Source organism: Periophthalmus magnuspinnatus, chromosome 14 (genome assembly GCF_009829125.3).
Source record: "Periophthalmus magnuspinnatus isolate fPerMag1 chromosome 14, fPerMag1.2.pri, whole genome shotgun sequence".
Taxonomy (NCBI): Eukaryota; Metazoa; Chordata; class Actinopteri; order Gobiiformes; family Gobiidae; genus Periophthalmus; species Periophthalmus magnuspinnatus.
This window is the reverse complement of record NC_047139.1, coordinates 29,140,137-29,162,954: the sequence shown is the minus strand read 5'-3', so window position 1 is coordinate 29,162,954 and position 22,818 is coordinate 29,140,137. Positions and strand designations below refer to the sequence as shown.

Here is a 22,818-nt window from a genome sequence, read left to right as displayed (position 1 = left end):
AGATGTTATAGTTCAAGGGGAAATTCTTTTTTTTATCATCTTAAAATGGTAGATGTATGTTTTATATCCATGGTTGGATTTTCCCTCTTTTACTTTTAATGTAACTTATAAACGTAACTTTTAATAGGATTTTTTTTTAGCATTGTCAGATACAGAATACTGCACTAATAGAATGAGACATACTTTAGGCAGTTTCTCCCAGGGCGTATAAAGTGAGATAAAAGATAAAAATGCTATAACAGTGTATTATTATTGTGCTTTTAGGACAGAGCTCCAGACTGGTTTACATTTCTGTATTCAAAGCAGTTTTACATTGTGCCATAAATCAAAATGTGAAATATCAGGTTCACTTTAGTAAGTAAAACTATATTTGGTGGAATGTCTCTTGCTAGTCCCTACAACTTGTTCTTCCCAGTTTTGGTGGTGTTTGTGTGCACGCCTGCTCCGCTATCATCCCTCAGGGTAATGTAATATGTGACCTGGAGAAAATAGAGCGCTCGCTGATAGACCTCACGATGGCCCTGTCAGTTTGCTTTCTCTGGCTCTTGAAAAAAAACAAAAAGAAAACAACTAGACGCTGCATTGGATGATAGTGAGCCACTAAACAAGACTGCAACATTGATCTAAGGATAAAGTTTCCTCGGTTAAAGCAAGAATGAGTGTAGAAATATCGAATTGTCCCGGAAGATACGGTCAGTGAGAGCACCATTTCCTACAATGTGTCTCCAGAAGATTTGGCCTGAACTGACAGATAAACTGCAGAACATTTTTGAATGTGTGAGAGAATGAGAACAGGAAGTGGGGCCACAACAGTGCAGGGTCTGTGGGGACTCCGGGGTACGTGGTGGTCAGGGCTCTCACACACTGCAAACTAGAGATAGTTTGAATGAGTGGTGCATAAATCATGTTTTGTAAATGAAGTGGGTGAAGTGGAGGAGCAGCAGTAGCAGTACACCCACCACCAGAACAGGACAGTTTGAGAAATCACGACACGACCGGGTTACAATGCCAACTGTGTGAGAGTGTCGCTTGGATGAAGTACTCAAAGTTTCCAATGACGGGGAAGTATTGTAACTCGAGATGATATTACGCAGATAGAAGTAAAAAAACCCAAACATTTCTATCATTTTTGTATCAACTACTATTGAGCTCTAGGACGTATCAGAATGTTACGGTACAATCTGCTGTTAAACTGTCAGACTGCTGACCTGGTTTATGGTTAATCTCTGTAATTACCGGGCCTTATGACACTGGCACAAGGTACAGCGTCTTCCCTGTTGGCACAAATGAACAAAAGTGAAATGATTTGTTCACAATCACTTCAGAACGTGACGCCATAATTCAGTTCAGAAGATGAAATTGTTGACAGTTGAAAGGACTTTGAATATTAATATGGCAAGTTTGTGGAGCCAATCTCTAACAAATAATACCAACGTTCAACATTTGTGGATTATCAACTATTGAACACAAACTATTGCTGGTACTGCACTGATACTACAACTGTGACATGCCTATTACAAGTAGTAGCCCACTAGAGTCCTTCTGATACTTCTTTCTCTATCTTCACCAATGGTGCCACTAAAACAGTTCCTACTATGTACTAACTCCCTACAGTAATTAGTGTAACACCTGTTCTGATCATAGTTACTATGCTATTACAGTATCTTTTTCTGTCTGTTCCTTCCCTTATAATACTTTTTGAATTAATTATTTAGTATCTATCTGATTTTTTACTGAAACATCAATCGCTCATGAGATTCGACCTCCTCCATAGTAAAGTTCATCTGATCTTCCGGGAGATGTTTTACGATTTTATTAAATAACCATGGCAACTCATGATATTTCTTCTGAGTTAACAGAGATGGTCCAAAAAAAAAAAAAAAAAAAAAAAAAAAAAAATGAAAACAACCCTTGTGTCACTGTCCCACTGTGAAGTGATTTTGGAACTTTGCAGCAAAAGCTATTAGTTTGAATTTGATAAGTGAGGGGCAATAAAGAGCTAGACATGCAGCCTACTGTAAAGGGCTATTAATATTATTATCAGAAGCATTCAGAAAACACAAATCATAATCACATTGTTGCCCAAGAGTAAAACATCTAGTCAAAAACAAACAAAATTATATCTAATAAAATATTATAGATTTTCTGTGCAACTTGGCTTGGTTTAATCAGAATCATTTTTATGCACAACATATGATTCAGGGGTAAATGCTTCTTCTGCTTAGGCACATATCTCAGACATATAGGAATAATAGCTTTTTAATTTACATTTCCACACAATATAAGGTAAATGTGGATGTGTTTCTCTCTGTGTGCGACCAAACCACACACATTTTTACGGCTCATTTAAAATGTAATAGCCTGGTCACAGACTCCAATGCCAACTTCCCCCTATTACAACTTTGAAGATTCATTTCATTTTTGTATTTTGCAGCTACAGCAACATTTCCCTTCCACTGTTAAATGACTTTTGAGGAAAAGTGAATCTCTAAATGGAAAAATGTAAATTGTGAGTCTTTACCAGATGTTACTAAAAATACTCATAGTAACTAGAATGAATGTTTATTTTCATGAGAGCAAGGTGATACAGGGTTAAACATACATTATTCTAATTATTTAAAATTTAATTTAATTCAGTTAATTGTTTGTACTAGATAATCTCCGTATATGAGCAACAAATTGTCAGATACAGGTGCAAACTTTTAATTAAAATGTTCACCTTGCCCTTGGGAACATTGGGTTCTAGTTCCACTGCCTTTTTTTGATAAAAATGAAACAAATGTTGCAACTGCTAAAAAGCAAAACTAAAACATTTTGTGGTGAAAATACAATGAAAATAATTAGAAAAAATTAAAACTGCAAGCAGTGAAAAGGGCCCTTGCAACCCTTGTGACCGCAGAAGGGCTCCCAGCAGTGTGAGAGTGGCATATCAACCTTAGCTTGACATGTAATTCAATATTTCCAGTGTCATGTTGGAGATAAATGTTTACAGCCCACTGTAACTTTGCAGGGGGCACTGGAGAGCCATTTTTAAAGATAGAATTTTAATCCACACATCTTTTTGTCCAGCTCATAAAAATACACAGACATATATACACACACACACACCCTTTCCCATCTGTCTCAAATCAAACCTTTCAACTCCTTTGCTGAGATTTTATTTTGATTTCTTCTTGATCCAATCCTTTCTATTTATCCAGGCTTGGGACTGGACTCTCTCCAGCCCTCCATAATGCCTACATGGCCTTGTATATGTAAATGTAAACAACAGAAGCTCCCCAAACACTGTTACCTGTACCACACGATGTACGCACTAATAGAGTGTGTGTTTAGGATGGTAGCTGTGTGCATTGCATCCGGGAAGGCGGCCTATAAATAGCCATAGCTCTGGGCTCATAGGCGTCTTTGGATAGCCTTGACGCTCAAACGCAAATCCAAGAGAGTAATGGATGTGTCTGAAAAATCATACGTTCCTATTCATCAAAGTGGCACTTGAGACTGTTTTCATAAGAACAGGGGAGATTTTGTAAACCGTTACATAACCGCCCAGTGCTGGTGATAGACAAATTACCAATTACCATTAACCATGTGTGTAACGGGCTGGTTTACTGTGGACATGACCAGAATAGCTCTATAGCAAACTCTGGACCACTACCTACAGGAGCATATCTACAATAAAGGTAATTGAAAATTTATCAGTGTGTTCTTTGAAGTGGTTTTACTGTGGGCTTGTTTGATCGCAGCCTGTGCTGCTCCTGCAAAAAGCCAGACCTGAAATGATATAGCCTATAATAGCACAGATGTAATTCATCACATTTTTGGCCCCATTACAAAAAGTGCAAAGTATGAAAGTATCAGGCCTGAGAACGTTAGTCTGAAATTTCAAAGCGAATGTGTTAAGGGGTAACGACTTCACTGTCAGCATTTTGAGAGAGCCAATTAAACTGTCATAACTATAATCCCATGTAAAGAAGACATCAATCCACTGCACTCTTTAATTGACAGTAGATTAAGAAAAAGCACTGGAGGCCTGTAAATATGAAGCCGTCCTCTATACCAGAATGTATCTCGTTTCTTATAACAGACACAATCTCATAGAAAAAAAGATAAAGATTTGCTTGGATGATTCACCATTGCCATTGATATGTGCTTTCTCTGCATCCTGGAGAGCAGCGCGGGGGACAGGCCGAGCTACAGTGATACTGATGGGCCGATAAGGGTGTGTAATGATGCACAAAGCTAGTGTAAAGGATTCATTATGCATTTGGATTTCACTAGACAGACACATCTCCCAGCAGATCCTCACATCACTAAATTTCCCATGACACGACAACACACAGTCAAACCCATTAATTATTTCTATTGTGCAAAAATAGCAGTTATGGAGTTGGCGTATAGGGGCAGCAGCGCAACAACAAAGGCCTTACCATGTCCCCCCCTGGTGAGGAAGGGCATCCGGTTTATGGCGATGGGCACCGTGCCATGTTTGTTGTGGAAGTGGTGGACATGGTGGGTGGTGCTGAGGCTGGACGACACACGTGCTGTCCCGGTTTGAATGGGGAACACTGTGAGCAGGGCGAACCACAGGAAGAGTCTAGAGCAGTACATGAGGCCCATGCCAAGGCTCAAGCCCGGCTGGCCCAATACAGGGGCGAAGGGTGCCGGCGCCATGGTGATATCAAATCCTCATGCGTGCCAGTCGGTTGCTTTTGAGTGTTGTTTGAAAACCAATTAGCATGACAGTAGTGATCAATTTCATTCCTTAGCGAATCCTTAGTTTAGTCAGAAATATATCCCAAAATGTAAAAATAAGATTAATTTTGGAAGGAACTGAAACTGCAGCTTAAGTTCTTCTACTCAACATTTTGGCTATCAAAGTACAATGAGTTTATTCCAAACAAAAAAGCATCCAAAAAAAGAGGGGTGGCAAATCCAGGTGGAGATTCAAGCAGGCTTCACCATATCTTGCAAAGAGAAGAGGCAGGACGTAGCTTCCTCATGTGACAAGAATTCTGATAAGAGGCTCCATCGCCCACAGGTACTGCTGGGGGTGAGGTGAAGACAGCAGCCCTCTGTGCAAGCACCGCAGCCGGGGGACATCCACGAGGACGCGCCACATCTCATTAGCCGAAAAAAGACTTGAACGGGCTGATAAAAATAATCATCGATGTAGTGATGCTGGCTAACACAGAAACCAGTGCTTTTGTTCCCCTCTTGCTGGAGAAGAGAAGAGAGAGAGCCAGCCGAGATAGGGAGGGGGAGAAGAGACTGCTGCAGCGCGCTAAAGAAAGAGAAAATCCACAAAATAAATAATGAATTTCAGAGCAGCTTCCCTTTTTGCTCTCAGCAGAAAAAAAAAACCTGAGTACCCCGAGCTCTGGCGCAGATGCAGCGGTGTGTGTCTGTTTCAAAAAGCGCCTCTCTCACGCTCCACCTGCTCAGTCTCATGCAGTAAAGACTAGTGCTGCATTCCCCCTCACCACCGTCACCAACATCACCGCTACCGAGGCTCCTACTCTTAGCGCTTGTTTCCTTTCCTTTTCTCCTTGTTACCTTGTCCGGGTGCTATTCGTGTCGACAGTCCAGATCTCAAAAAGAAGAATAGCGGGCAGGTGACTTTTTCCAGCCCTCACATCCCAGCGATCCCAACGCCGCCTCGGACTGCTGCAGCGAAAATTATGCTAATTAAAAGCACCGACGCCTCTTTAATAGATCCAGCAGCCCCCGTAGAAAAACACGCCTGGATTGGAGCGTCCGTCTAATGAAAGCGAGGGAAAAGCAGCTCGTTTGAAGACATACTGTATTGAGAAGCTGTGATCCAGCACAGCTCCGAGTACGTGTGTGTGTGTCTGTGTGTGTATGTGAGAGCGAACGGGAGAGGGGAGGGCGAGCAGAGGAGAGGAAGGGAGGAAGAAGAGACAGAGGATGAGAAAACAGGCACGGCGCTAACATACAAGGGAACGGTGAAGGCAGAAGAAAAGGATGTGAGTGAATAAATACATGCTATAGAGATTCAATGGCAGAGAACAGAGAGGATTTATGGTGCAGAGGAGGAGCCAGCGAGGTGAGCTGTCAGGGAGCAGACCCGAGGAGCTCATATCGATGTACAGAGATGCAACGGGATACAGCTGCAACACACTGTCCAAATGATGCACTCAGATCACACACTCATGAGGAGCTGAGGGGAGGCCGGAGATTTGGACATTTTAACTTAGGAAGAGGTACTGGCTGCATTTATATGGCCAGTAAAATTAAATAACAACACTAATCTGATAACTCGATAATTAGATCTCTAAAGCTAAAGCTCATCGGCAAAAACAACTGAAGACATGACAGTGAATCAATAGACTTTTAGAGAAGCTGCTGTATTTGGAAGTATTCAAGTATTGTACTGTATTAAAGTAAAATTAATTGTAAAATAACTTTCAATCTTTTGTGTTGCATAATTTGCCTTGTCAAACCTTGTGTACAATCAGAAATAAATCAGATTACTCACATTGGATCGAATTGTTTACTTGACATTTTAATAATTATATAAACTCCAGAAAGCAGACAGGCGTAAGTAAGTGAATGAAGTGTGTGATTTTATCTTTCCCAAGCGTGGACAAATGGAAAGTCTGTATCAAAATGGGCAAAACAATAGTGTAAAAATGCTCAATTCTAAGCTTAGAAAGTAATTTGTCTTTTAGTGAATCTGCTGGGAGATCAATGGATTGACTTTTTTGGACTGATTACACTGAGGATTTTGTCCTGGTTCAAAGGATAAATAAATAATGAGATGATAATGATGATAAATTGCACGAGGGGGTAAAACCTGATAAAAAGTTACCAATTTAAATAATCGCAAGCTCTGAGGAAAAGCAAGCCGACAATTCTGTTAAACCACTTTTTACAAGCTGCAAATGGAACACTTTGATGCCTTTCTTTTTTTATTAAAGTTGGATCCTTAATATCTAAACCTTTCACTCTTCTCACTACCCAATCAAAACATGGCTTCATAGCTGTAACTATGGGGTGCCCTCTGAACACAGTTGAATATTCCATCCTTTGTGCCACATGATTACTTCCTTGTTGTCCAGCTCTGTATGCATCAGTTTCCTGCCTGCTTTACCTCCATCTGTACACAAGTCACTCCTCTATTAGAGCGCTCACTAGCTCGCTTCTCTCATGCTGTTTAACCATGCAGAACTTATTCCCCGCCATGACTTATCCCAGTTCAGACGCTTTCTGACACTCTCTGAACTGCTGTGGATTTTTGGAGGGGTGGGGAAACGTGATTGCAAAATGAATTGGTATGTATTGACACTGGGGAGAATTACACATTATTAGAAATGGGCAGTGGGGCGTGAGGGGAGAGAGAGAAAGAATGAAGGGAGGAAAGTGTGGCGCTATCGGCTGAATCGCGGTCGATAGAGATATCAGCTGGGATTGCCTGAGCAGCTGAAAGGACACGCGTGGAAACAGGAGGACAGGGCGGGCCATGCAGCCGCCCCTCTCGCACTGACAAGGAGGCGACGCAGGCCATTACTCAGGCAGGTCGGGGGGGAGGGGGGCATCCAACACAAAGCACACGGGAGGGGCAGCGCACAACACTCGCCCAGCATAGATATTCATCTGCAGCTAACGGGCCTGCAGCTAACTGAAATGCCTCTGTACCTTCAGTCCTCTTGCATGAACTGCAGGTGAATATGGGAATAGTGGACTTAGGGTACATTTCATCTGATACTTTGTGAAGCAGAGTAACACCAGAAAAGTTACATAGTGCACCTTTAAGACCAAGTTCTCTGTATTTATCATTATATTGATATATACAAATATCACACAAATTCACAGATGCCATTTCAGTATCTGTCACAACTGGAGTGATTTAGATTATAGTACAAGTACAATGTAAAATTGTGCTTATCTTCTTCATTAAATACAGATGTATAGTGTAAAATAAGTCTCTCCAAACCCAACACTCTCCAAAAACAACTGCAGAGCTGTACCCTTCTATTCTGATTTCATAGCATAAAACATAGCCAATTTGCCACCTTGTCCTTAACATTAGTAAATGGCACTGAATTGGAAATGCGAATTTATTCCTAAAAGCAATTTTCTCTGCTTTGGTAAACATCACATCTATTTTTACAAAATGATACAGCGCTAAAAAAGAAACATTATTCAAAAGCAAATAAGGAGTCTATAAAAATCATATTCCCACCCTTACGTACAGCGTCTACAGAAAATTTAAAGTCATTTACCATAAGCAATAAACACAAATTGGTTAAAAATGAACTTAAATGATTTATAGGCAAAACATGCCAACCCCTATCAAGTCATGTCACCTGTGCACCACTTACATTAAGAATATGAATTCCCTGTCTGTCTCAGTTACTGTAAGGAAGAGCATCAAAAGTGAATGATTTATTGCACACGCGCCTCTCTCAGTGTCAGCCTCTCCACTGCACGAGTGTCTACCCAGGCAGTGATCATATCTTGGCACCGGGCTGTCGAGAATGAAAGGCCTGCATTAATCAATTTACGAGCTGGAGGTCTGCTCTATATGATGAAAGAAAGCCATGTGATCTGGACAACAAGAGGAAAGTTAGCAGCTATGCATGTAACCTTGTGCCGTCCTTGGTTACCTAATAGGACCATCCCACGCATCTTCTACCTTTAAAACAAATGTATCTACTTTACATTGGAAAATATATGGTGATGGCTGGGGTTTCTGGGCTTTATATACATATACATGCATACTAACATACATACATACATACATACTAATATATACATATTGTTTTGGGGGAAATTTGGTTGTCGTAATGGGCCAGTGGAACATAAAGACTAACTTAAAAGTGCAGTATGTAACTTTTCTGGTGGATAGTACTTGTGTCCATGGAGATATTACTGCATTGCCTGAAATGTTTAAAGGCAAGTTACACCCACAAGCCAAATTAGGTCAGATGTGTGCAGAAGAAGTGGCACAGTTCACTGTAAGAATGCATGTTTACTTTACATTTTTTTTGCAATAAAACACCTGTTATTGGACAAACGCAAGATAGATTAGTTGAATGCCATACTGTGGAACATTCCAACATAATATAGGATATCTATGGAGACAACATAATGTGACCTTTAATTGAGTAAGTTTCATTGGCAATTCTAAAATATACGGTTAAAACATTTTGAAGGTCATCCATTTTGAATACAGGGGTGCCAAATATTCCATTGTGACCATTTTAAGTTCTGCCTCCAGTTGGATAATTATGTGTATTTAAATTAAAAATCTTTCTCTTTTCATGGCCAAATCATCTGTATCATACTGTACGTGTGAATAAGAGCCATTTCTGTCATGCTGATCCAATAAAACATGGATTTGCATTTTGATATGTTCCTAGAGGCTACTTCAGTCCTCTTTTAGATACTATACACAACAAAGTGACACACAGCAACACATTTTCTGTTTTCTATATGAACACAGATTTCTTAGGAGCCTCCCATGCCAAGTGCAGACCTGGTGTGATGTGAGGAGATGTGCGTGGCGTTTTAAAGACCTAAATCTGAGCTGTTTGTTCTCGGGAGAGGAGATTTTTGCAGTCTAGCCCCAGGGGGTAAAGTAGCAGGATTAATCATAGCACTTTCAGATTAATTACTCATAATGCGAGCATCCTCTAAAAGGCATGGCCTGCAGTGGTGATGTTCGGTTGATTTCATTAGGCTCAAAGCGACAACACCTAAAATAAGCCGGAGCTTTGCATGCGGAAACAAGAAAAGTGTGGAGAATATAGTGGAATGTCAAGTATACAGCTTTCAAGTTGAATCAAATTTACATGTGAGTATGTGGGTGTGAACCAAGTATAAGGACATGCAGTTTTGTGCATTAGGAGGTAGGCTGATTTCAGTATAAAATTGTGAAAAGGCCTGGTAAAAGGGAAGCTGGTGAATGACTAATTCTTGGCCTGACCTTGAAATGGCAAAGACCTGAAGTGTTTTTTAAAAACTGTAAGAATCCACAAAGCTACATCTCACTGTAATAATTAAGAACCTAATCAATTGTTCATTTACTGTTTGTGGTATGAGCCTTAGAAAAATACAACGTGTCTAGGTGATGTTCTGTTGCTGTTCTAGGCATACGGCTGTGCCCTTGGCCCTTTGCTCACAGGAACAGGATCAAAACCCAGTTGTTAAGTGCAAGACAGTCCCCAAAACATAGTGTTAACAAATACTTAAGGAGGTCAAGCTGTCTGAAAAAGTTTAGGCATTAAAACCTCCATATTTAGAATGCTTATTTTAGCACATTTATCACATTTTGCAGAGGCACTGGTGTGTTGGCAGCCACGTGTGACAGTAGTTGCTTATTGTTGGCTGCACACTGCTCGCTTTGCAAAAATAGACTGCCTGTTTAGTTTAGCCTCCCATCCCCGACACACAAACTGGAATAGAGGAAATGCTGGTACAAAGTCCAAGAAATGTCTGAGATGAAGCAAAGAGACAAATATGAACAGTTCTAAATGTCGAACATCAAGAGAATAAGAGGTGCGGCCAAATGTTGGGCGATTATGGCTTTTCAAAGGCAGGGAGGAGAGAGAGGGAACAACAAAGTAGGCCACCGTTTTGCTTGGCTGAGGTGTCTCCCCTTCTCCAGAGACACCATTCCATCTTCCGCAGTACACAAGATTTCACCCAGGCCTCATAAAGACATGATAAATAAAACGGCATCTGCTCACTGCATGTGGTAACCCAAAAAATATCAGGAAAGATTGCTCGTTTAAAAAAAAAAAAATAACTACACTTAAAGATCACATGAAGTTAATTTGTTTAGTGATGTTAAGTATATGTGACTCCATCCTTCAAATTGAAATGTAATCATAATCTGTATGGACCACTGATGCCCTTAGGACGGTGAACATATATTTATTAATGTGTATTATTAATTACGATACATTAAGGGGCAAAGAATGTAAGACACTACAAAGGCTTCAGCTGCTGTAAAAACAAAACTGGACAAAAAATGCAGAAAAGGTCATTTGTTGATAGTGTCTTAGATGACTGTATTTTTGTAACTAATTTGTATTCCACTAATCCATATTTTGGATGATCTGTAGAACTAACACTTACATAGAGCAAACGTCATTCTCCTCACAGACAGAGGAGAATGGTTGGTTACATCAACAATTTTGTGAATCCCTGTAACTCTTTTTGTGACTTTGGGCTATACAAAAATATATAGAAATTTAATTGAAATTGAACCCACAACCTCCTTGTTGAGGGGCAGGAGCACACACTACTGCATGGCACACCTCAGACAACAATTATCAGTGGTTTGTTGTTGTGTTGACAAGCTTTAAACACACTGTACTGGTTGCCTTGGCAAGAGCCCCTATAATTACTGAATATAATAGAGTCAGAACAATAAATAGCATTTTACAGTGCAGTGCTAGGAGACCGTAAAGCCTCATTTCCACTAGCACAGTCCACCTTGGCGCGGAACAGCTGGGAGGGGGGGCAACCGGGGAGTGTTTCCATTTCAAATGGTCCTGGCCGCTTTTGGGGCATTACACAGGTCTAGCAAGACACACCCAAGGGTGTGACATAGGCCTGTGCCACCAAGAGGTGCAGGACAGCTATGAAAAGGCCGGTGCTACAGGAGCATCAACACATCAACAGTGGGTATGGGTGGCTTTATGCAGTGGAAACACTGCACCACTGTACTTATAGGGCTGTTTGTAAATGACAAGAAATCAAATGACTATTATTACCATAATAGGCTATCATATGTATAATGAATGTATTTATATGCACTAAATGCGTGTGAGTCACAGATGCTTCCAAGCAACAATGTATAAGGGACAAGGTCTTAACTCACAAAAGGGGACCGGTCTAGCACATCTCGTTTTATTATTCGTTGAGCACAAAGGAAACAGAGTGAACAATCTATCAAAATGAATTGGCTGGAAAGAAAAAAAATGAGTTTTTCTTGAGTGTGCTGAGACTAGTGCTGTGTTGTACATGGACAAAAAATCAAGACTACAGCACACAACAGCGACGGAGAGCAATAAAAAGTGAGAGTGTGTTTATGAACGCGTGAGGAGATACAGGAACAGCCAGTGCAGCAGCTATGTACACGGCGGCTTTCTGTGACCTAGAGCCACATTTGGTCCGACTTCAGACATTACTGCATGCTACACTAGAAAATAGAGCTCGGGTACAGCCAGATACAGAGAATGAGGTCAGAAGAGCTGAGAGAATAACCACGACATGACAAACAGGAACACAGAGCCCACAACTGCGGTTCTAAATAAAAAGTGACAATAGAATACAGCAGAAAAACATACATACAGCATACACAACGCTGAAAGACTTATTTCTCTAAAAGCAGCAAGATATGGACAATAACTGCTATTAAGGTATACTGCAGTATTAAAATGCCACAGTGACGGTATCAGTACCATGAGAATGGGCTTCTGACAGTACTGACAGAGCTCATGTGCTTCACTGAGTCTAAGGAAAAAGCAACCCTTTTCACTGCTTTGAGTTCATGAAAGAATTATTCTGTTCATCAGACCTTTCACGCCACAAATAATGTAAATAACCAGGAAGGAGCAGTCTGAAGTCTGTTTCACTCCATGTGTGCCTCCCCTAGAGTAGATCTAATCACTGATGCTGTTTCCAATCTCTGCACAGCAAAGAAAGGTACAACCCATGTGTTGTATATGACACTTTATATAACAAAGGAATCCCATTGTTTTCATTAAGGATTATAAGATATACATTTCCACAATATACCATCATACTAGAGGTCACTGTCATACTATAGTACTTCTGGTCACGATCGTAATACTATAGTACTTCTGGTCACGATCATCATACTATAGTACTTCTGGTCAGGGTCGTCATACTATATTGCTTTTGATCACAATCGTCATACTATAGTACTTCTGGTCAGGGTCATCATACTATAGTACTTTTGGTGATAGTCATCATACTATAGTACTTCTGGTCATGGTCATAATACTATATTACTTTTGATCACAATCATCATTCTGTAGTACTTCTGGTCACGGTCATCATACCATGGTACTTCTGGTCATTGTGAATCTTTTTCTACAAATTATAAAACCAACTGAAAGCATAAAATTGTTGGTAAAGACTTAAACTGTAAAACTAATTGTGTTATAACCGAAACAAGATCTGTGTGAAATACGTTTTATACGCTGCTGTTTTTATGACTTTGATCACTAGCTAGTCTTCTAGTGTTAATCGCAGGGACAGGCTAGTATCAGTTTCACAGTACAATGCATTCAACTGTGTAAGATGGTCTCAGTCACAGTTTGGTCTCGGTTAGTGTGGTTTGGACTACAACAGTGGTTACGAGAGCTTGAGCTGAACGTCAATTTTTAAAAGCCCTGTAAGTTTAATAGGATACAGCTGAGAAATGGAGGGAGTGAGGGATTAGCCCTTTATCAGGCCACCGACACTGCTGTAGACAGGGCTGGTCTTCGGAGACGGAGAGGAGGAAGACATGGAGAAATGGATGTGCTTTTATTGAGCATGATACAGCCACAATGCTCAGTCATGATGGCATATACACATTCTATAGGCCCTTGTGATGGGAGGAATTTGGAGATTGTGTGAAAGGAACTCGAGACCCTTAACAATAGGGCAATAATTTGGCCCTACTTCAGGACAGTATTCTTTCTTCTTTTCTTTCTTTCCAAAACACATACATAATAAATGGATCGACTGTCAGTAATCTATCAAATATTTAAAATTGAATAGGTTTGTACAGCGGTGAAAGTCTTAACAAAGTACAGGAATCGGCAAGAGTCTGATACACTGAGGACCTCTAAAACTTTAACATTTAACAGTATCCAGCGTTGGTGAGTCATAAAGATATTATCTTTGTTTTGGCTGTGTAGGCCAACTTGACACACAGCTCAACATGGTAAGACAATATCTACAGTATATGCCGTGATTAAACCACAGCCTCCACTGTAAGGACTTTAAACGACGTGTCCAAACACAAATAAACAGAGACATGGTGACTGCATTAAAAAAAAAAAAAAAAATACTGCTGTCAAAGGGCCACATGTAAAATACATGTAACTACTTTTAAAAAATTGTTAATTAACTGTTTCTGTATTCAGTACTTCTTCAAATTACACATATTACATATGCATTTGCAAAGATGTAAAATATGGCTGTTTAACTGCGTGCCTCCTGATAAAATGACATTTTAAGATCATCATACCTTTTAATTTACCCTGTCGAGGGCCACATAAAATGATACAGAGGGCCACATTTAGCCCGCGGGCCTTAAGTTTGACACATGTGGTATAGAGGTATGCAAAACACAAATGGTGATATTTTGGAAGCAAGACTTTTCATGTTTATAATCACGGTCTTATTATTTTGATGCACAAAAGTGATATTACGTACTGCCTTCTTTTGTCTTCTCTATGTCAGCTCGTTTTAAAGCTTGAAACATGTGACTCAAAGTGTAAACCTGTAATCCAAGGTGACACATCACATCCTGCACAGGCTCAAACCTGGTGCATTCAGGAAACATGTGATTACTGATGATGAAGCGTCAAATGGTGCAAACATGAGGGGCTCTCTGGCACATGAATAATCACATAATCATGTCTATGTATCTTTGATTTTATTTATTTTTTTGTCAATTTAATTACTCCAACATTTAGTTTGTTTTCTAATTGGAACAGTTTGTCATAGGAGATGCACTTGTGTAGATAAAACTAATTGGACTACAGCTCATTTGGGTGCTCGCACTCAAAAGAAAATCTGAAGGAAAGTACGAAAAAATGTGATTTGAGAGCGTCATTACACCCATGGTAAATATGATCTAGCACTTTGCCTGACAGTGCCACCCAGAATACAATAATAACATGTCATGGGAGATCGCACTATGTTTAGGATTACAACGCAATTCCTGGAAATCCATTCATATTCTTGAGTATATTTTACATATGCAAAAATAAACCACCTTTAGCACAAGGGCATAGGGGAGATAGATGCTGAATAACTTTACATCTATTTATCTCAAAACAACTAACAATTGAGGTTTAGTGCTCTGTAATTGTACCAATAAAACATGTCAAATGTATAACTGTGATTTGGCTTTGCTTGTTGGTGTAGAGATAATTTTGTTTTGGTTGCGTCTTTTTGAGTCAATTAAATCCAAGCATAAATAACTCAAGCTCTGTCTGTTTGCGTACAGATGCTAGTTTATAATTACACAGATAGAGATTAAGAGTACTTCTTTATCCACCAAACTTCAACTTCACTTCAATGTTTCCCACTGACTTTAAAGAACCCATATTACACTATTTTCTGATCTATGTTGTAATGTTTTCTCATCAAAAACACACTTGGAGCTGTTCCACCTTGTTCCACCTTGTGATGTCATCATGTGGTAATACAGGAAGTGCTCCAAACTCCACACACCTTCACTAGAATCATTTAGATGGTTTCAGCCCTGGAATTTCCAATTTCTACCGAACAAAAGGTAAAAGGAGCTGTTGACATTTTGAACTTTGCAGATGTAGACAGACTAATAATAAAGAATTACTCAAACATGTGTGAATGAAACAAAACACAAGTATGTTTTGACGAGGTAACAAAATTTATGGCTAAAAGCTCACAAGACTCAGTTTTGCCAAATATAGGATCTTTATGCTGTAACCAAGCAGGAAATATGCATTGAGTCATCCTAAAGAGACACAGAACAAAACAGCACATCTTGAATTTCCACCCAACACAAATGGCTGACACATTATATTATGGCTATGAGTAAGAAATACAAAGCTGGTTTTTGGTCAAGCTGAAGGTGAATGCGTAGATACAGTTATTGAACCTCAATGTGGCATAAACAAAATAAATATGAGGTGCAGTATAATAAATGTTTGCTCACCAGCTGCTATGCCTTTATACAGTTTGTGAATAATGTATTTAGATATGCACAAGCAGTTATGTATAAGTCTAATCAATTGTACAAAAGGAGAGGAGTGTTAAGTATTTGAGGATTTGGAAGTGCAGTATGATATATGACCCAACTCTTTAGCCAAAAGACTAAAATAAAGCATATATTTCCATTAAGGATGTTTTATTGCACTGAAATACTTGAAAAACATGCATTGTTACAGTGAGTGGGCTTGCATCTCCACAAACCTGACTGCAACATGACCTGTAAGAGGGCTTGACCTGCTTGTTGCCATGGAAATGTTACTGCTGTGGATAAATTGTGTCACCATATGGCATAAAACATATGTGTATCTATGGTGAATCTTCCAAAGTGTGGTTTGAACTTTCTGTTTGATCGAGTCATGCAGGAAATGTCGACGAGGAAAATGATTGACAATTTGATGCCTTTGATGATAAATGCAACATTTCCAATAGAAGCTGTACGGTTTTATGGCCTGCTTAGTTTGAGGCACAATTGTTTACAGACTCTAAAATGGTCGTCAGTCCAGAACAATCCAAGTGTTATAAATATTAAATCCTAATTCGATTCACTTGAGTTTTATTCTGTCATTTGTTTTTAATGAGCATCCAGCCCCAGAACACACTCGCAGCTGTTGTTGATGTTGACAGTGAAGTGACTGGATGTTATGAGTACTCCACCGTGCACAGGCTGGTGTCCAAAGTAAACGGTGGAAAACAACAATGGCGGCCCTGCTCTCTCCTCTCCTAAATACTTGATCAGAGGAGAGGAGGCATCATTTGAAGGCTGGCTAAATGTACTGACAGCTGCAGTTGGGTGAATGGAGGGTCTACTGCTCTGTGACACAAGCTGAGCCCGATCCAGCCTCTCTCTGAAGGGCTCTGTGTGCACGCCTGCCTTTTATGATGTAAACTGAATGTAACCTTTATCCTCTCTCACACAGCGCCTGCAGTGGGGAGTGGAGAGCCCCGCCCGTCCCCCGGGAGCATGCACAAACTGGGATTCATGTGGGGGCCTCAGCTGCTGCGTGGTCCGGGTGTCGATGATCAGAGCAGGGCTGTGTGAGGAGGGCCAGCGGGACCGTCCCGTGTGAGCGTGAAGGGGGAGTCTGCTCCTCGTTTTAACCAGTCCTGACACATAATAAGTGTCAATGTGATAGTGTGGACAAGCTCATTAGATTGAGTCTACATGCTCCTTCTGATTTAATCTATAAACAAAAGCATAGTAAGGCAGAGGGCTCAAACAGACAACGGTCACACATACAGCTAAAGCAACACTATGTAACTTTTCTGGTGGAGTGTCCAAAAGATTCTCTCTGATGTGATGAAAACATAAAATAAAAATCAAACTCTGAATCAAAGAGGGTTATTATCATCTTATATATGTGACTTTCAAATATGTAACAACTTACTCTTAAAAGGATTTTACAGACTATAGGATGAACTAAACCTGAACGGCAAAAGCCTCTAACCATTTAATCAAAGACATTTATAGATATGTGAGTATTTGTACAAAACTCCCTCCGTTGATTTAGTTCTAATAAATTAAACAAGGTCCCAGAATTTGACTGTAATGAACTCAGCTGTTTATATTTTTGGTCACATCCTTTGTCTAATTAGTCTAGGGTTGCAACAAACTGCTGTCAGATGGAGTATCATGATTTTCTTTGTTCTGTTTTTGCAATTTAGCATTTACTAATACAGCTGTAATAGTATTAAAATGACAGTAATGTGCAGCCCCACTCGAAGCTAACGACATTTTGAATACAATGGTAAAACTGTGCTCTTTTACAGATGTGTATTTTTGTAAGTAAAAACGCCGTGGTCTTGTTTCTGATGCAACGGCCCCTCAGTGGATTTCCTCAGTTCTGCAGTGTACAGGCCTCTGCCCATGCAGCTCTTATCTGAGTTATTATGAAGTGCCTATGGCTGTTTGAATCGGTCATCTCACCAGTGCTATTTCACCCTCTCTGTGCGTGCTCTTTAAAGAAAATCCTTCTCTTTTATTGTTTGTGGTGCTGCTTTAAAGGCTTTTGTTTCAGTATACCTCAGATATAGAGAAGGAATAATGTGTCTATGGGTTTCTTATAGTCCCTGCAATGTAAAGAGCCATTCTTTTTATATCTAGGTTTAGAAACATTTATAGATCAGAGATGTCAATCGCAGTACCACAAACATATATTTTAATGTTAAACTGTATATACTGAAATGACCAATTACAAGTTAATGAAAGATAAATGACTAGTACATGTGGAAACAAAACAAGCTCTCCACCAAGCAGGACCTCAGGAACAGCAGCACCTTTGAGGATAATGAGGTCTAAATTTGAGCACATTTTGGTTTGAGAGAAGGGTCAAGAGGCAATCTTTGTCAAAACAGATTATCTTCATTTGAATAGAAAGGAGAGCAAAAAACAAAACAGCTAGGTTAAAAACAAACAGACTGACTCCAGCTGAGGACAAGAGACACTAGACCAATAGGTCAACTCAATTAGAACTGACCGGAATATAACAGTTATAATATATGTTTTGGACAAAGGGGGAAATGTCTTTAACTTAAACTACTTCATGTTGTCATTTAGATTAGATTTTGATGTGAGACCGTAAAACAATAAACCTTTTCAAAAATTAACAACATTAGTAGATCAATCAATCATAATCAAGAACATTTGACCACTTTTATATCATCATTGATCAGATCAGCCCCAGATGAATCTAAACCTTTACATAGAATGAGCCTAATGACTCATTTCAAGGATAAAATACTATAATATTTAATGATATTTTCGGGGACAAATTTGAGTTGCTCACCTAAAATGCCTCAGTCCTATTATTAATTTTGAGTGTATGAATTTGAAAACCACTCCTGACACTTAACCCTACGCTGAGCTCTAACTCCTGCACTGGCCAGCATTGTTAATTATAGTGGCTGTTTAGTCGGGTTAATCTGTTCTGCTCTTTATGTGAGTGTTGTGACGTTCTTTGTCTGATGAGGGGGAAGTGGTTGGTCTAATTGTCACATCTGTATCATGAACATCGACTTGTCTGCTTGAGTATATTGTCAATGAATCAACACAGAGCCTGTTACAATTTAACAAAGCCTAAATATGATACAATGTGGGAGAATGACACTTAAATCACACAATGAGTTTTTTTATGAGTCCTCCCCTTTAATGCCTGTCACTGCCACGGCAATAAAACATCTGCTAGACAAAAATTAAACCTCCCCGGTGAAGTATTTAAGTTATTCAGTGTTATTGAATAAACTTATATAATACAAAACGAGGCAGTTGGGAAAAGTGATTTACCTTAACAATTATCTGCATGTCACTTCCCTTTAGTCGGCAGGAATACTGTGATGAACAATTGAAAGAACAAAAAATAGGATGGGGGTTTTCTAAGAACGGACATTTTCCGAGCGCTCAAATGCAAGACAATGCAAAATTACTCAAACATGCATGAATCACTCAAAATACAACTCTGAGTAAGCTAATGGCAAGGGCAATTTCAGCAGCTCAGAGTAGTAGATTTTGCATCATGTTTCCTTTAATATTAATGTAAATAAACTTCACAATCAGGCTGTGTACATTATGATCAGTCTCTTGTCATTAGCCAAACCATTCATTCTATTTTTGAGGAAAAAGAAGGTGCTTTATCCAGAAATTCACTTTTGATGAGATCTAAGTTTTCTGCATGGACATATAAAACTGTGCAAAAAACATTTCACTCACAAAATATTTATCATCATAAACTCTAACCTGCCCACAACCATAAATGATCAAATGCTTTCATCAATCCCAAGTATATATGCTTTATGTTATACAATTTCTAGCAGCCATTCATAGTGAAAGCACATGAATTTCCTTTGGATTTTAAAGAGGTGGGAGTCCTGGGATGTCATTAGGCTGTGCTCTTTCTAATTAGAGTTTTGCACAAGGTCAGATTAGCTATTACAGGCCTATTTACATTCATCATACATCACAGCCACTCACACATAACCACAGACCCAGACACCACATCCAAAAGCTTAAAATACAAAATGTCTGCTTGTACTTTTAAACTTGTCTGAAGTGAATGCGTGTGTGACAGTGGTTTGGATATTTCTCTTCTCGCTGCTATTAGAGTGCAACATTGGTGAAAGATTGAACACTCTACAGTCCGCTGTGTATTATAGTCGTAAGAGGCCGTGACTAATCATGAAATAACCTGTCTCGTACTGGAGAGAAACTGGCAGAATGGCTTCTATGTTTTCTTCAATCTGTTAAACATAGCTTAGCTCGATCTTGGCACAGTTGAATGCTAATAAGATATCAGTCTGCATTAAAGCGAGCGGTGACACTCGGCCCAGGTGGCACAAGGTCACGGGAGATGTGTTTCCATAATGAGAAGGTCCATTGTAGAAAAGAACACTGCTTCATTCCTCGTGTTGTGAGACTAATGAATGTGCTAAAGCAAAGCGTATCACATTCCATTTCAGCTACAAAAAAACGTAATCACCGATCGCCCTAATAAAAACAACTCATTTTCTTTCAGAATGAATGGAGATGTATAGTGCCACCGAACTGTTTAACTGCTAATTCATTATATGCAGTGTTCCTCTATTTTTATTTTTTTGTGCTGTTTGCGATAGTTTACTTTTCTAGTGGGAGGTATGCCACTAGTCTCCATGGAGATATTATTATTATTATTATTAAACATATCTATCTTGCATTAGTTCAATTACAGGTGTTCACAGTTGCTAAAAATTCACACAAAAACATGTGTACTGTTTCCCCACAGATCTGAACTGTAACTTGACCTGGTGGGGTCAGCTGCTTGTATCTATCTGCTGAGATACATTTAATGCCATATTGTGAAATGTTTCAGCTGTAACAATAATATCTCCAAGAAAAAGCAGGTGGTAGACCGTGCCTCAGAGCCCCTTTAACAGTGACAGTGCATTCAGTTATGTCTAATATTTTCTTAAATTATATTTCTAGATGTATAAAGTAATTGAGACTCTGGTGTTTAATTACATTTTGTTATCTGTCAATGACAAATGAATGAATACTTGTTTAATATGTTTAAAAATCACATTGATAATTATGCAGATGTTGTAAAGGGGTTTAAATAATGTGCCGCAAAAGTACAATTGACTTTTGAAAGTATTGTGTTTTAACAATATTGCAGTTTGATCATAATTAGAAGTTGGTTGGTGTCAAGATGTGAACTCCAGCTCAAAAAGCCCATCGTGACAACTGCATCAAAGGCTTTGTCTAAAATAATAAGGTATTCCAAACCAAACAATTCCTGCAATTTGTAGCGGACGCTTTAGAAAAAACATCTTGTGAGGTGAACAACACAAACACAAAACTATTGTTGAACCAAATGAATAAAGCTCGCACACTGATTTACAATACCAGCACAAGTGGTGACTTGCTGTTTGATGTCTCGTGGCATTTTGCCTTTATTTAATGTAGGTAGTAAAGATACGCACAGAAAAGAGAAAGCTGCTAGATTAGATGGCGAGCGGCCAGGATCAAACGGGCACTGACTGCACTTACATGAACTCACTACTCAGAGCTGAGCGTCAGAAGGCCGTACATTACACTCAAGTCTCACTCCAAACACAAAAGCAATTATGTTCATAGATACACACTAATTATGTTTGTGCGGAATCAAATGCTGTAAACACATTTGAAGCCATTATTTAAAGGTGCACAGTGAAACCTTTTCAGTAGAGCGTGTGCCACCTGTAATTGTCTCCTTGGAAATGTTATTGCTTTACCAAGAATATTCCCCAGTATGGCATTAACCTCTATAAGGACAAACAGACAGCAGTACTAGGCAAAGCTCCAATTAGCTTAAAGTGTACAAATGTGTTTTTAGGATGTTTTGAGCAATATAAACAACTTTTATTGAATAAACTAGATAGATATGTTTAATGTCTAACTGTGAAACATTTCAGACTAAGTGATAACCTCACCACCGCAACCTTCTTCCAAAAACAAGACCTCCTATTGACTTTTCACCACACTCAGTCATGCAAACTCTTAATTCATTTCAGTAAAGTACTTGTATGTTGTTAGTAGTGAAAAGACACTCCATAGACCCATATGTGATGATCAGTACACAACCCCTGTGATTTTAATATGACTTTGTACAAGGACAATGAAGCCAAAGTAAGTCAAGAAGGTTTTATCCTTCAGGAACCCAACTTTTCTTTCTTTCTGCTTAAATGTCACAAAAATTCAACTGCGGCCCAAAAGGGTAAAACACTGTTGAGCATGGAGCTTTTGTGGTCAATTCAAATGGAGCACAGACTTTCATTTCTTATCTCTTTTCCACTCTACTGAACATTTAAAATATTATATTAGAATCTTTTCTTTTCAAAGAATACAACTTACAAGTACTATAGAACAGTTTTTTTCTGTCGACTGCTGGTTAACCTCTTCAATAACCCTGCCTGAAGAAAATGGTTCCAGTGTCTCCATAATGTACACTGGGGGAGCAGCACCCATGGGCCCAGTGCATCCGGCTGACTCACACAGACCACATATTTGTCATTTAAAGGATTCACAGTGGCTCACATTTGGCAAATTTGAAGTTGCAATGTGTCAGTGATTTATTGCTGAATGAATAAATAAGCATAGGTCTAAATCACGTTATATGACATGTTAGATGTTCGTGTGAGATTATGTAATCCACAGCCCATAACACAGTCACCAGACACGAGGATGTCATGATAATATACAGTAACAATTATTCATGATTACTGCCACTGTGACCCAGGCACCCAGGCCCACTGACCACTGACACAGAGAGAGAGAGACTGAAAGACACAGAGAGAGAGAGAGACTGAAAGACAGAGAGAGAGAGACTGAAAGACAAAGAG

The 22,818-nt window shown here is 39.3% G+C and overlaps 1 protein-coding gene across 5 annotated transcripts in view; it reads right to left on the bottom strand.

Annotated features, from left to right (window-relative positions):
• nrxn2a (neurexin 2a) overlaps positions 1-22,818 on the bottom strand; it is a 104,492-nt gene that overhangs the window by 26,331 nt on the left and 55,343 nt on the right. For 2 of the 5 annotated variants that reach the window (XM_033978011.2, XM_033978012.2), the window contains exon 1: positions 4,428-5,842. The exons of the other annotated variants lie outside the window; for them this stretch is intronic. In XM_033978011.2, coding sequence (XP_033833902.1) covers positions 4,428-4,671 — 244 coding nt within the window. In that variant the 5' untranslated portion in view covers positions 4,672-5,842. Of the gene's footprint in view, positions 1-4,427; positions 5,843-22,818 lie in introns of those variants that run through there. 5 annotated transcript variants of the gene reach the window in all.